Consider the following 15089-nt stretch of genomic DNA (forward strand, 5'->3'; position numbering starts at 1 on the left):
TTAGAAAATGAAAGTACAGTAGAAAAATTGTCGCCCGGAAGGAATTAAAGCATCTGTGGAATCTTAGATACATAATAGTCCAGGACAGTGAAAGGCCTGAATTCCCTAAAAAGAAAAAATGAAAGGCCTGACTTTGCCTGGCTGGCTAAAAGTCTATCAAAGGTCAGGTTCCATTTGTCTTCGTTTGTAGTATTTAATGTCATTAATCACAGTATATAGATAAATCACGCAACTTGAAAATGTCAGCAAAACTGTCGTCCTCTGTCTCTATCACATACTCGCCTATCTCTGTGTATATATGCTGGATAATGACTCGAGATGATAACGTTACCGTAGGTGTATGACGATGGAGCTCATCTTTGACAAACCAACCCGATTTTCTGGCCACCAGTTCAATTCTACCAGCCAGCCTAGTTTATAAGCAAGAGATCTTCTCCAGTACAGCATCAAAAACACTACCAACAAACTAAACCCAGCCATCTTTTGTAACATGGCAGCAGATCTGCTCCACAAACTGACGCAGGAGACGACGCCCCAGCAGCTAGCATGGTTTCTGTCGTTCTTCTTCTTCCTCTCGTTGTTTTCGGTGTACTGCTACTCCTTGTTCACCGCAAGGGCAGCAGCAGCAGCAGGAAATAAGAACCAGCAGCGTCCCCCGCCTTCGCCCCCGGCGCTTCCCATCATCGGGCACCTGCACCTCGTGGGATCCCTCCCGCACGTCTCCCTCCGCGGGCTCGCCAGGAAGCACGGGCCCGACGTGATGCTCCTCCGGCTCGGCGCCGTGCCGACGCTCGTGGTGTCGTCCCCGCGCGCCGCCGAGGCCGTGCTGCGCACGCACGACCACGTCTTCGCGTCGCGGCCGCGCTCCGTGGTCGCCGACATCATCATGTATGGGTCGTCGGATGTCGCCTTCGCGCCCTACGGGGAGTACTGGCGCCAGGCGAGGAAGCTCGTCACCACCCACTTGCTTAGTGTCAAGAAGGTGCAGTCTTTCAGAGCCACCGCCGCGGAGGAGGTAATTTATTTTCGGTTTGCTAATACGTGCAATCGATCTCCTATGTTGCGTGCGGAGTATCTCTCTCGAAATATAGACTATTTTTCTGTCCAAAACCTAAAGCTACTTTTAGTGATATGGATGAAAGCACGTGCACGAGGTACGGGTCCCCTCCCTCTAAAAAGTTGGTGAAAATTACACCCCGGATGCCACCGCAGAAGGATCCAGGCCCGTTATTTGTCTCTCCTCGTCTATTATCACGTCCCGCATCAGCTGAATCCCATCTCTCGGTAGTCGGGACCAGGACCTCCCGCCGCCGCCTGTCCCTAAGCTTACCCCGACCGCCGCCCGATCTCCTGCCACCGCCTGCCCCTGCCCCTGCACCTGCCCATCATGAAAAATAATGTGTCCGTTGCGAGCCGCGAGCTGTACTGCCTTGTGAATGTGTGCGGAAGAATGTGCAGGGTCCTCCGTCCATGCGCATGTGTGTGCATCTATACGTGTGCATATGTGTCGTCTGTGTATGTGTGTGCTAAGATAAATAAAGTTGGTTTGCATTAATGAAAAACTTTAAATATTTTCTATCAACAGTGTCGAATCATTTATTATCAATTAGTCTCATTATTACTCATATAGTCATATTAGCATTAGACATACGATGGACATAAAATCAGCAAGTTGTGGTGGTCTTATTGTTTTACGGACAATTTTAGTCATTTTCACAACTCACAGCCGCTTCACAGCTATGTTGCCAAACGACCAACCTTTATTATAGTTGCTGGGAGCTTTGGCAGCTCAGCCAGTCCGCAGCCGTTTCTGTCACAGCCGCAGCCCAAACAAACAGCGCCTATATATACCAAGGCTTTTTCAACCGGTTTTTAACTATTTTCACGTTTGGATAACCAACGTTTTCTACTTTCGTGTGTATTTTTTACATCATATTATAAAATAAGTTCAGCGTAGGTAGCACAGTTCAGCAATACCAAATGAACTCTAAGAAATAAGTACTCCGTATCTCTTAATTGTTCGAGGACCTTTTTTTGCGTTATGTGCAACTTAAGTTTTTTGGAATCGGCCAATTGCACATTAATTTATCGGATTTGTACCTTAAGTTTTTTTTTTCTTCAAACAATTACTAATGTAATATTTTGATTAGTAGCAAGTTACTTTGCTGCCGATCAGAGAAATAGCTTTTGCATGAAATATTCTATACATAATTATCCTTCGTGTTGGTAATTTTGTTATCACGCACGGACTTGCATTATCGTTATAACATCTTGCACTATCCTAGAAACACCAACAAAAGATTAAAGAAAGTAATCTCTCAACCCTCTGTCAATAGTTGCTTAAATATTTGCAATCCCAAAACAATTGATAGACAATCAGCCGTCTCATACTTTCAAAATACATGCCATAGGTGAGCATGGTGATGGTAGAGATCAGGGAGGCTGCCGCCAAGGGTAGTACGTTGGACATGAGTGATCTGCTTAATACATTTGCGAACGACATGGCATGCCGCATCGTCTCAGGGAAGTTCTTCAGGAAAGAAGGCCGGAGCAAGATATTCCAAGACCTTATCAATGAGAACTCGCGGCTGCTAGGAGGCTTCAACGTGGAGGAGTACTTCCCAGCATTGGGTAGGGTAGGCCTACTTGGGAGGGCAATTTGTGCCAAGGCCGAGAGAGCAAGGAATAGATGGGCCGATCTGCTGGACAAGGTGATAGATGATCACTTGAGTAAGGAAAAGTCAACATCTGATATGAAAGACGGCGATTTTGTTGACATTTTGTTGTCTATTCAACAAGAGTATGATCTCACAAGAGAACACATGAAAGCTCTCCTGACTGTAAGTATGTTTTATAATTATACCCCCCAAAATTATACACTACTATATTGATGTATCAACATCTTACATCTTCCTAATTAATTTCAACAGGATGTATTTTTCGGGGCAATAGACACATCATCGCAAGTCCTCGAATACACCTTGGTTGAGCTCGTGAAGAGGCCACAGGTAATTAGGAAGCTACAATCTGAGGTAAGGAAAATTGTACCCAAGGGACAAGAAATTGTCGGTGAAATCCATCTGAATAACATGACGTACCTAAGAGCTGTCATAAAAGAGTCGCTCCGGTTACATCCTGTAGCGCTTCTACTTGCTCCACACCTTGCCATGGATGACTGCGACATCGACGGGTGCATGGTTTCTGCGGGGACACGTGTCATCATTAATGCATGGGCCATTGGTAGGGACTATAACTCATGGGAAGACGCGGAAGAGTTCATACCGGAAAGGTTTATAGCCGATGGCAGTGCTGTACATGTCAACTTCAAGGGAAATGATTTCCAGTTCTTACCTTTTGGGTCAGGTCGAAGGATCTGCCCTGGGATAAACCTTGGAATCGCCAATATTGAGCTCATGTTGGCCAACCTTATGTATCATTTTGATTGGGAGCTGCCCCACGGAGTTGAGAACAAAGATATTGATATGACGGAGGTGTTTGGAGTAACAGTACGCCGTAAGGAGAAGCTACTCTTAGTTCCCAAATCATGTGTGTAACGAACTGCAAGGATGACATATGTTGATCTTACTCTTACTACAATGTCTCCCTACTACTACAAGCTAACGATTCGGTCGCATTGGTATATTTTTGTTAATAAATATTGTCGCTTTGAAGTGGCTTTATGGCTGTAATCAAGTTAGAATAATATTTATGCTAGCACACAACATCACATCGCACATTGCTGAAAATTGACTTTTTTGAACGGTCCTTGGACGTGTATACACTTGTCAGTCATGGATTGCAAGCATTAAGACGTGTGAAGCAAAACGTCTTGTTATTGAAAACACCTACCATGTGTTGTAGCCATCGCCGCCTCTTCCAGCACGACCCGCACCACCAGAATGAAAGGTGCTGCGGCGCGGATCAGGAGGTAGTTTCTACACTTATGTCGCTCTGTCATGTGTCAGGTGAATTCTAATTTTTGAGTGAACGTAGTTGGTTGTTGATGTAGACTTTGATGTGCGAGGATTGTTAACCAAGGTCAAAATTAGCAAAATCGTAAAAGTTGTTATAGTTTATCTGATTTTGTCGGTAAGCCAAGGTGCGGTTGTATATAACCGAATCGTGGAAGCTCCCGTGCCACCGACGCGTGAGGCCCACATGCCATGTCGATCAAATTTGCCGTTTTACACAGAGGAACGAACGAAGGAGAGAGCAAAAACCAGATAAAGCCCAGTCTCTCTTCCTGCCCGCGCCCACGCCTCGACCACTCGCTCTCCTCTCCTCCACCTCCCTCCACCATGCCCGCCTCCCTCCTCCCCCCGACCTTCCTCCCGCACCACCGCCGTCGCCACCACCTCTGCCTCCCTGTACCCAGCTGCTCCACCTCCTCTTCTTCCTCCTCCGTGTCCGGCTCTGCCGCCGGACACGTCAGCCGCTACGACTTCGAGCCGCTGCTAGCGTACCTCTCCGCCCCCTCCAACGTCGCCTCCCTCACGTCGCCGTCCCCTCCGCCCTGCGTACCGGCCCCCGAGCGCCGCCTCGCCGCGTCCTACGCTGCCGTGCCGTCGCACGAGTGGCACGCGCTGCTCCGCGGCCTCGCCGCCAGCGACGCGTCCCTGCCGCTCGCGTTCGCGCTGCTCCCTTTCCTCCAGCGTCACCGCCTCTGCTTCCCGCTCGACCTGCTCCTCTCCTCGCTCATCCACTCGCTCTCCGTCTCCGGCCGCCTGCTCCCGCACTCGCTGCTGCTCTCCTTCCCGCCGTCCCTCTCCGACCCGCCCTCGCCGCTGCTGCTCAACTCCCTCCTCGCCGCCTCCGCCGCGGCCTCCCGCCCCGCCATCGCGCTGCGGCTCCTCGCGCTCATCCGAGAGCACGGCTTCCTCCCAGACCTCGCCTCCTACTCCCATCTTCTTGCTTCGCTGCTCAACACAAGGGACCCGCCGGACGCCGCCATCCTTGAGCGCCTTCTCGGCGACCTCAGGGAGTCGCGCCTCGAGCCAGACGCGCCACTCTTCTCCGACCTCATCTCCGCCTTCGCGCGGGCTGCGCTGCCGGACGCAGCACTCGACCTCCTCGCCTCCGCGCAGGCCATCGGACTCACTCCACGATCCAATGCCGTCACCGCGCTCATCTCCGCGCTCGGCGGCGCCGGTCGCGTGGCCGAAGCTGAGGCACTTTTCCTGGAATTCTTCCTTGCCGGGGAGATCAAGCCACGGACACGCGCCTACAATGCGTTGCTCAAAGGGTATGTGAAAATTGGCTCGCTCAAGAACGCCGAGCAGGTGCTCGATGAAATGTCGGACTGCGGAGTCGCGCCGGATGAGGCCACATACAGCTTACTTGTGGACGCATACACCAGGGCTGGACGGTGGGAGAGCGCAAGGATACTGCTCAAGGAGATGGAAGCTGACGGAGTTAAACCGAGCTCCTATGTGTTCAGCCGGATCCTTGCGGGATTCCGTGATAGAGGTGATTGGCAGAAGGCATTTGCGGTGCTCCGTGAGATGCATGCAAGCGGTGTACAGCCTGATCGGCATTTCTACAATGTCATGATAGATACATTTGGGAAGTACAATTGCCTTGGGCATGCTATGGATGCGTTTAACCGGATGCGAGAAGAAGGGATTGAACCGGATGTTGTTACATGGAATACGCTTATTGATGCACACCGCAAGGGTGGGCGGCATGATCGCGCCATGGAACTGTTTGAGGAGATGCGTGAAAGCAACTGCCCACCAGGCACGACCACATATAACATCATGATCAATTTGCTTGGTGAACAAGAGCGGTGGGTGGGGGTAGAAACAATGCTGTCAGAGATGAAGGAGCAGGGTTTGGTTCCCAACATTATCACATACACTACACTTGTGGATGTCTACGGGAGGTCTGGCAGGTTCAAGGAGGCAATTGAATGCATTGAAGTGATGAAAGCTGATGGACTGAAGCCATCGCCCACCATGTACCATGCCCTTGTCAATGCGTACGCCCAAAGGGTAAATAATTTTTCTATATTGTGGAGTTTTTTATATGGCTTGTAATTGCTCATGAAGGTTTTTTTTATTTGCGAAAATTGCTCATGAAGGTTCATTACAATTTTCTTAGTTCCCTAGCTAACTAGTTCCAATAGTGTTGATGCCGAACTGTCACTGATGTTATACTAACCAGTAATTTTTTCATGCTAGCCAATTTTTTTTTTTTTTACATCCTAGATAGCTAGATCTGGTAATTAGTTGCATCATGCTAACCAATATTTATTTTCTACTAACAAGAACCTGTGTAATCTAATGATATATTTGAATTGTACAGTCACATTTTCTTTTTTCCATTATCTGATTTGCAAGTGGTGTAGAATATGAAAGATTCTTGTGAAGTCAATATGTATGTGTGGATTTAACAGATTCTAGACTCATATTTTGGTTCTCGTAATTCATGAGTAATCTAATGATATATTTGAATTGTACATTCACATTTTCTTTTTTCCATTATCTGATTTGCAAGTGGTGTAGAATATAAAAGATTCTTGTGAAGTCAATATGTATGTGTGGATTTACCAGATTCTGACTCATATTTTGGTTCTCGTAATTCACACTGAACCATGTGCAGGGTTTAGCTGATCATGCATTAAATGTCGTCAAGGCCATGAGAGCAGATGGCCTAGAGGCTAGCACGGTAGTGCTCAACTCATTGATGAATGCATTTGGTGAGGACAGAAGGGTCGTTGAAGCATTTTCTGTGCTACAGTTCATGAAGGAAAATGTAAGTGATATCTCTTGCTCTCCTTTTTTGTTATCTTGTCCTACGTCATATCACTATGCAATTCCTCTGGAGCTCATGAAAAGTCTGCTTTCTTTTGCCCGTCATATTGCAGGATCTTAGGCCTGATGTTATAACATACACAACACTAATGAAAGCTCTAATCCGTATTGAGCAGTTTGACAAGGTAAGCACATACTCTTTCATAATGTTCTTTCCGGCAATACTGATGGAGATAACTCAGATCAAAATGTTATATGCACATTATGCTGCATGCTGTTATGTACAGTTGTTAGATTTGATCTGATTTGCTATTCCAACCATTTCTTCTTGACTAATTAGACAAACAGCTTGCTGCATTGTATAAAGTTGTAAATTAACTAGTTTTATTTTATACTACCTGTGAGACCTGTCAGCGAAAACCCATGATCTCAAGTTGGCCTTGTGCTTTGTAAAACAATGTAACAGGTTCCAGTTATCTATGAAGAAATGATCACATCGGGATGTGCCCCAGATCGAAAAGCTAGAGCAATGTTGCGTTCAGCTCTAAGATACATGAAATACACCAAGGTTGCATAGGGAATCCTGCTGGACTTATGCGCCAATGTCATTCATCAACAGAAATGATTCTCTCTTTGAATAGTGTCACAATGTGCATTCATATAGAATCATATATTCATATCAGTGAGTTATAGCTGACAAAATAAGATCATATTGCAATATACGGTTTTCTCACAATAACAAATGACTAGCATGGAAGTGTCATAAGCGTACTTGGAGCAAGAAAGCAGCAAAGAGGAGTTCAGGAGCAGCACTGTTGGTATTGTAGGATATACATCCAGTGGTTTTAGGTTTGCACACATTTGTACATGTGCCAGCATTCTTCAGGAGCACCATTCTTGGTTTTGGCAGGATAGCTATCGGTGGTTTTGACTTTTGAGTAAGATATGCTACTGGTAGTTTTGAGTTTTGTGTACATATGCAAGGATTGTCAGGAAATTACTAGCAAAAGTTGAAAAGTTAAGGCTGCTGCAGCTTACCCGTCTGTTATTGCGAAAAGAAGCTTGGACAAAGTGTGATCACTCTGCATCTCATTCCTTTCTAAAGTGTTGTACCGTGGAACTCATTCAAACATTACTGTTTGCCCAGTTTAATATTTGCATGCAGTTCACTGTTAGTTATCTTCAGTGTGGAAAGTGAAGTTACAGTTGTATGTGCTAGTATACTTGGGAGGGTACACATTTTCGATATGTATGAGCCTCAGCCTCTGTGAGTACTCAAGACTGGAAAGGACAACTTGCCAGCTCCTTCATAAGTGCATCATGGAAGTTGCATACAGGCCTTCTAATCTTCTATACAGCTCACTTGGGTATTTCCAACTTACGAAACTACTTTGATTCTGTTTATGGATGATGACTACTGCCAATATGTCTACCAAGTTAGTACATGGTGAACTTGTTCGCTCATTATAACTATGCTACTGGTGCTTAACTATGTTTTTGAGCAAGGTGGTTCTTTGTCGTCTATATTACTGTAGTCGTTTACTGTGCTCTATCATTTTGTATGAGCTCAACCTTGTTGACTTCCAAATGAATCAACAGCAGATGGATGTGTCGCTGGTCGCTGCTTTTGATGGAAGAGAAAACATCCCTGATATGGAGATCTTATGATTATCCTTATAAACAAATGGACATGTTTTTGAAGGAAGTAAATCATGGTTGCTCCCAAATTGTACTGGTATAAGAGGGCTGAACATTTCATTCCAAGTTCTGCATGAGGTAATTATACCCTTTGTGCTTTGTAGCATACTATTGTTCAGCATTTTCAGCATCCTGTGACTACTACGTATTGAATAGTGGAAGCTTATATGTGCTAATATTAAGTTTGTCACTAAATATTCGGGAACCAGAACAAACAAATTATTTTCATGTAGTCCGGAAATATGAGCATAGCTGGTGTCAAATAGTGTGCTGGAACATAATGCCCATTGGCTCTTGAACTGGGACTCAGTTCATACTTCGTGTGTGAGTGTGTACTAGGAGAGCATGGACATGTTAAGGAAAGAACACGCTTTAATGCAATGATATAGTTTCGCTAGCAAACATTATGATATAATTAAATGAAGCTCCTCATACGAGTTAGTTACTAGGAATAGTTAGTATTGATTCTAACATGTATAAAGTGTACTCATATTATCAACCATATCTTTTACAGTTTCTTGCAGTCTCTGTCATCTGGAATGTAAACAGAGAATTTGATATTGTGGCAGTATAAATTCTCCAATACTACTATTTTGCACTCCACAATTTATTTTTTGTTCCCTGCATCTCAGATTGAATTATGAATTTTAACAGTAGTGACTGATATTTTCATTATGCATGTAAAGGCATGATAATCAATAATATCGATGCGCCTGAGCATGGACATGCTTGGTAGTATCAGTTGTATCGTAGGATTAATCTACGGATGGCTCTCACCATTATTGCGCTTCTAATTGTATGAGCGCATAGCCGATTAATCTACAGATAAACGGAGTCAATATGTAAAACTGAGAGATTCTTGCACGCCTACACAGCAGGGGAAATCCCCTTGCAAGTTTGCATGATAGGTCATTAATTATCAGCACATGCATTGGTGTCGTCCGTGGTCAGTCACTGCACAGTCGTCTTGTGCTATCCTAAAGTGCATCCATACTGAGTACTAGACTACTAGTATCTCTACTACTCTTGCAATGTCCGCATCCCATTAACTGGCGACATGTTGCACGAACCGCTTGCCATTTTTCCCCAGTAAAAGAGCACCAACCGACCACCGGAAACGCGCTACACGCCCAAATATTTCATAGGGAGTAAGTACTTAGTAATCTCCGTGAATGCGCTATCTTTCTCCCTCTAGCTCACAAGCACGGCCAGGTGAATTGCACTCGATCGATCCAATAGGGCAACGTGTGAATGGCAGTTTTTACTCGTTCTTCCAAATCCATCCATCGGCCAGTCTGTCGTCCCCTGCAGAACCCTATTTACTCCATCACTACCCCAACCACCCAACTGCGTGCTCTTTCAATTCATTGCGCCGGCCACCGCCATGACAACCTCCCCCCACCACCACCCCAGCTCACATGGCCAGTCTCTTGCACACCAGCTGAACATTAATCAATGCCCCGCATCTTTTTACGAGCTATATAACACGCTGAGCTATCTCAGACCTTAGATACCCAAGCAAGAAAGAGCTTTCCAGAGTAGAGAGTAGCCAGCCAAGCTGCAGCCATGGGGACGGGAAGTGCAGGTACGGGGAGCAAGGCAGTTGTAGCGCTCGCTCTGCTGCTCTGCCTGAGCAGCGCCGTGGGTGCGTGGGCGAGGCCCGTCGCGTCCAAGGGGAAGCATGCCGGAGATGAGAAGTTCCTCTTGTTGAAGAAGCACTTCGGTAAGGGACTTGGAGGCGGTGTTGGGAAGGGGGGTGGGCTCGGTGGAGGGTATGGGAAAGGTGGAGGGCTTGGTGGTGGCCTAGGTGGCGGTGGTGGCTACGGCGGAGGTGGCGGTGAAGGACTTGGTGGCGGCATTGGCCATGGTGTTGGTGGAGGACTTGGTGGTGGGTTCGGCAAAGGAGGTGGACTTGGTGGCGGTGTTGGTCATGGTATCGGTGGCGGCCTTGGTGGCGGAATTGGCCATGGTGTAGGCGGAGGTCTTGGTGGTGGGATTGGCAAAGGAGGTGGACTTGGCGGCGGTGTTGGTCACGGTATCGGTGGTGGATTTGGGAAAGGAGGTGGACTTGGTGGCGGTATTGGTAAAGGTGGCGGTCTCGGTGGCGGAATTGGCCATGATATGGGTGGAGGTCTTGGTGGTGGGTTCGGTAAAGGTGGTGGACTTGGCGGCGGTGGATTTGGGAAGGGAGGTGGACTTGGTGGCGGTATTGGTAAAGGTGGCGATCTTGGTGGTGGAATTGGCCAAGGAATTGGCGGCGGTTTTGGTAAAGGTGGAGGTCTTGGCGGTGGCATTGGCAAAGGTGGAGGACTTGGTGGTGGCATTGGCCATGGCATCGGTGGCGGATTGGGCAAAGGCGGAGGCATTGGTCATGATATTGGAGGTGGCTTCGGCAAGGGCGGCGGCCTCGGTGGCGGCTTCGGCAAGGGCGGCGGCCTCGGGGGTGGTGGAGGAGGTGGGTTCGGTGGTGGCAGCGGCTCCGGTGGAGGTTTCGGCAAGGGCGGTGGGTTTGGTTTCGGGTTTGGCAAAGGTGGAGGACTCGGTGATGGTGGCAGCGGGGGCATTGGTGGTGGCCACTGATGTGTATCCGTTCGGTCGTTCCGGCTCTGTCTGTATGTGATATGTTTGCCATCATAATATTCTGTTTCGATAAGAGCAGTAGGTACCAGGGAGAAGATTGTTCCTAGCACGTAGTATCCTGTTGTGTTTGTTTGGTTCGCGTTTGGAGAGATTAGGTTCGCACCTGTACGTTGTTATTAATTTGGTGATGCTGATATCACAGTATGTACTTCTCCAAAAATATGTTTGTTCTAATGATTAATAATATAAAATAAGTATAAATAAGAGAATGCTTTGCAGTTTCCATGAGTGCGTAGGGATTCAAATTCTTTTCCATTAGTATACTACGAAGTATTTCCATTCTGAAACTAATACTACAGTATTGCAGAGAACTGAGGAACAAACACAGCGATAGAGTGAGAGTATTTAGATTCAGACGTGAAATTTTGATGTGTTTGTAATCGTAATTCCGCCATCATCAGAAAAAGGCAGTATTTGCATCAGTATTTGTTAGGCTCTCTTTAATATTTTAGCTTGGGACTTCTACTGTGCTACAATTTTCCTTCACTAGTACTCCAATACCTAGAGAAGTTACCGATAATTACTGACTGATGCTTGTATCTTTGCCTTTTCTGATCTTTAAACCGTAACGATCCCTTCAGCTATTCCTTGACATAGTGGATGATCCTGGATATAGTTCTTTTCTTTTGTCTGGCTATACAGGGCAGAGACATGAGAGATGAAATGAGCCTAAAAAAACAGAGAGATGAAATGCAATTTTATTTATTTTTTCGTAACCAGTAGATGCTTTGTTTTTAAGAGGAAAACCATCGGTCCATCGCTGGGGATGTGGTGGCAGCACGAACGGATCTGCGCCACGACCTCATTGGTAGTCGTCGATGTCGTGAGAATCCTCGGGGTCGACTTTGGTAATTTAGGTGTCAAGATGGTTGGAACAGCCATTGAGGGATGAGATGGATTGGGGATTTTATTTTTGAGTAAACACAGTACGGCGCAACGGTCACAAACACACACGCACCGTTTCAAAAAAAACACACACGCGCACAATCAGCCTTATGAATGTACGCACGCACACCCTACCTCGAGAAACTGAGCCGGCAGGATCTAAGATTCACGAAATCATCACAAACGCCTCGTAGTTGACGTCACTCTCACTGAAAGAGAACGCCGGTTAAACCTTGAAATAAATTCAGAAAATGCGAATACCCACGTCAAATCTAAAACTTGAACCATGGTTCCACCACACGGAACCAACCACCTGGGTGGGCTGGTTCGACCACATAGATTGGGGATTTGGGGAGCCAGGAGTCTGGAATTGGAATGGTTTCCTTGGCAATGAGGGACTCACTTGGGCTGGAGAAGAGTGTGTTTTTGCAAAATAACCAAAATGCAACCAGCACATGGTTTCAATCGAATGGTTGGTAGATAGACGATGCATGATTCACCAAGAACGACGGATGCAAATGATACAACACCCTTAATGTTTTGTGCTTATAATTTGTATTTTGTTTAATTTTAATGATTTTCCTATTTTTTTAGGAACGCACAGTAGGCATTGCAAATGGACATTGAAAAAAGAGGTGCTCTCTGGTTTCTGGGGTTATGTGATTGCACGACACAGTTGTATGAAGGAAGATAAAAAGCCCTTTGAAGCAGCATGGCCCTTGTGTTAAGTCTATTAATAAGCAGAAGCCAGATGAAGATTTTGTGCTTAAGCTGACAGCATGAGGCCCAGTTCCAAGAGAAGTTGGATTGGATCTCAATGTGATTGATTAGAATCTGACATACCTAAGCAACCTGGTACTCTTGCTTGGTCCAGGGATAACTCCATGAGTCCTGCATACTGTCAAGTTCAGTGTCAGTGACCAGGGCATTAAGCTCCTGTAACTGATCATATGCTTCCACCGAGAGAGGGAGGTGGAAGTGGTCTGTAGTGTCATCAGCCCTGATGAGATCAGCCACAGAGATGTCTTGCAGGAACGCAAATGAGAAGAGCAGGGGCCATTTGCTGGAAAGAAGTTCTCCCTGCCATGAATCCTTCCAGAACTGAATGGTGTTGCCACAATGACAGCTACAGGTAGCTATCTCTTTATAGGTCTCCAGAAGCTTGAGATTGTCTTTCCACCAGAAATATGCATTGGCTTGTGTGCTGGAGGGAAGAGAATTAGCATAATATTGCTCCTAGACCAGTTGCACCCATGGAAGATTGGCCTTGTTGAAGAACCTGTGCATGTTTTCAATCAGGAGAGCCTTATTCTGCAGTTCAAGATTAATGACACCCAGTCCACCCTCATCTTTAGGCCGGCAGACGATCTCCCAAGCAGCCAGAGGAGGATTTTTCCTGGTCAGAGCCTGTCCTCTCCAAAGGCAATGCCTTCTGTATTTATCCAATTGGGTAATAACACCTTGGGGGAGGAGGAATGTGCTCATATGGAAGGTGGGTAAGGAAGACATGACAGAGTTTACAAGCTGCAACCTACCCCCATAGGATAGCATGTTGGTGAAGCAAGTAAGCCTCCTTTCCACACGTTTGACCAGAGGCATGAAGTCTTGAATCTTAGACTTGGTAGTGCCCGAGCCCCAATATTACATCCCAGGACTTCAGCCAGAGTCTGTGCACAAGTCTGCTCCAAGTTGATAGGAATGACGTTGGATTTCTGAAAATTGACCTTCAATCCAGTAGATTGATGGAAGTGGTGCATAATATCTTTCAGTTTGATGAGCTGATCTAGGTTGGCTTGCATGATGATCAGTGTGTCATCCGCGTACTAAACCACAGGAAAATCTTGGTTAGTGCCAGGTGTGATGGGCCTTTGAATGTCACCATCAGAAAGAGTTTTATTAAGTGCTGATTCAAGCAAGTCAGGTTTATTAATGATTTTCCTATTGAGAAGTCGTCTGCTTTTTAGTTAGAGATCAGTCGATGTGCTTGACCGTCAGATCTTAATCCAACGATAGCACGTGGGACAGGAGAGAGTGAAAATGAGCCTTATATCTTAATAACCCCTTTAATATATCAACTGAGATTTAAAACATTTTGCTTAAAAATCACGCGTAGAAATAGCGACACCCTTTGTTTAATGTATACTTTGTTTGTTTGCATACATAAGGCACACGTGTATTAGTAGATCATCATTTGATTAACAAAATATGCTCGGAGTATTACATTGCGTAAAAAAGTATATCATTAAATTCATATCCAAAAGGTTTTCAATAATATACCTTGTTAGGAGACTCATTTTTTGTTTCTTTCTCCAATTTATATTAGTTGTTACTGATTTAGTACCAGTGACAACTAATATGGATCTGATGGATTAGAATTAATGGCTTAAAAAATAAGTATGGGTTTTATAAACTTTAACGGAAAAAATGCTTGCTTTTCTTAGCGTGCAAAAATAAGAATACTTTAGGTCCACATCGACAATATTAAAGGTAAGCAAATATATACATACTTATAAATAAAGGTAATAACACCCTTAGTACATAAACTTGAAGCGGTTGAGCAATTTCATACAAGAACTTGAAAATTGGGGCCAAGTGGTCCAAAACTTGTCTAGGCGGATCATTAGTGACCAGATTAGTCCGAATTAGCCATGCTGGCTGCCTAGTTGGATGTTTAGATGGTTTGCATTTTTTTCATTTTAGCCCCTGCGATCGAAATACAATTTCTTTCTCATCCCTAGGCAATGCAAGGCGAGTGAAATTTTGCAAAAATGTTCATGTTTTCTTCATATTTTCCATTCTAGCATGTAGCTCTTCTTATACCCGCGGTGGCAGCACGCCGTCAGCTCGACTCAGGCTCACCAATGTCGGCAATGTCGTTGCGCTCCTCCCTCGCTGACCGCCGCCCTCTCTCTCGCTGCCCTATACCTCGCCGTGTTGGGGATTCGTGGATATAGGGTTAGGCCGCAGGGATTTCCAGAAAAAATTAAAAGAAGAATCATGTGCAAGGGTCTTTTCGCAAGAGCGTAGGGAAACGAGGGTTTTTCTATAAAAATTACCGAGCCCTCGGCCCGCGACGTTGCCACGCTGGCAAGACATGCGGCCTCTCCGGAGCGC

The 15089-nt window shown here is 45.9% G+C and overlaps 3 protein-coding genes across 7 annotated transcripts; all 3 read left to right on the forward strand.

The window, feature by feature from the left end:
* The first annotated feature begins 340 nt into the window (after window positions 1-340).
* LOC100827325 (indole-2-monooxygenase) lies at window positions 341-3714 on the forward strand. The gene is made up of 3 exons (XM_003560216.4): window positions 341-1015; window positions 2412-2840; window positions 2931-3714. Exons 1-3 carry the CDS (start codon window positions 491-493, stop codon window positions 3552-3554), a joined length of 1578 nt encoding a protein of 525 aa, XP_003560264.1. The 5' UTR covers window positions 341-490; the 3' UTR covers window positions 3555-3714.
* A 514-nt stretch (window positions 3715-4228) lies between these two features.
* Window positions 4229-13250, forward strand: LOC100821581 (pentatricopeptide repeat-containing protein CRP1, chloroplastic). 5 transcript variants are annotated; one of them, XR_002962220.1, is made up of 5 exons: window positions 4229-5990; window positions 6601-6753; window positions 6866-6937; window positions 7219-8528; window positions 12570-13250. XR_002962220.1 is itself a non-coding variant. In XM_003563138.4 (4 exons), exons 1-4 carry the CDS (start codon window positions 4299-4301, stop codon window positions 7327-7329), a joined length of 2028 nt encoding a protein of 675 aa, XP_003563186.1. In that variant the 5' UTR covers window positions 4229-4298; the 3' UTR covers window positions 7330-8628. The 5 variants fall into 5 exon arrangements, 1 of the variants encoding a protein (XP_003563186.1); XR_002962222.1 differs by lacking the exon at window positions 12570-13250 and having other exon boundaries at window positions 7219-8188; window positions 8352-8645; XR_732788.3 differs by lacking the exon at window positions 12570-13250 and having other exon boundaries at window positions 7219-8258; window positions 8352-8628.
* LOC104584866 (glycine-rich cell wall structural protein) lies at window positions 9513-11313 on the forward strand. Its single transcript, XM_010240637.3, has one exon. The coding sequence runs from the start codon at window positions 10017-10019 to the stop codon at window positions 11028-11030; it is 1014 nt and encodes a 337-aa protein (XP_010238939.1). The 5' UTR covers window positions 9513-10016; the 3' UTR covers window positions 11031-11313.
* Window positions 13251-15089: the final 1839 nt, after the last annotated feature.

Source organism: Brachypodium distachyon, chromosome 1 (genome assembly GCF_000005505.3).
Source record: "Brachypodium distachyon strain Bd21 chromosome 1, Brachypodium_distachyon_v3.0, whole genome shotgun sequence".
NCBI lineage: Eukaryota > Viridiplantae > Streptophyta > Magnoliopsida > Poales > Poaceae > Brachypodium > Brachypodium distachyon.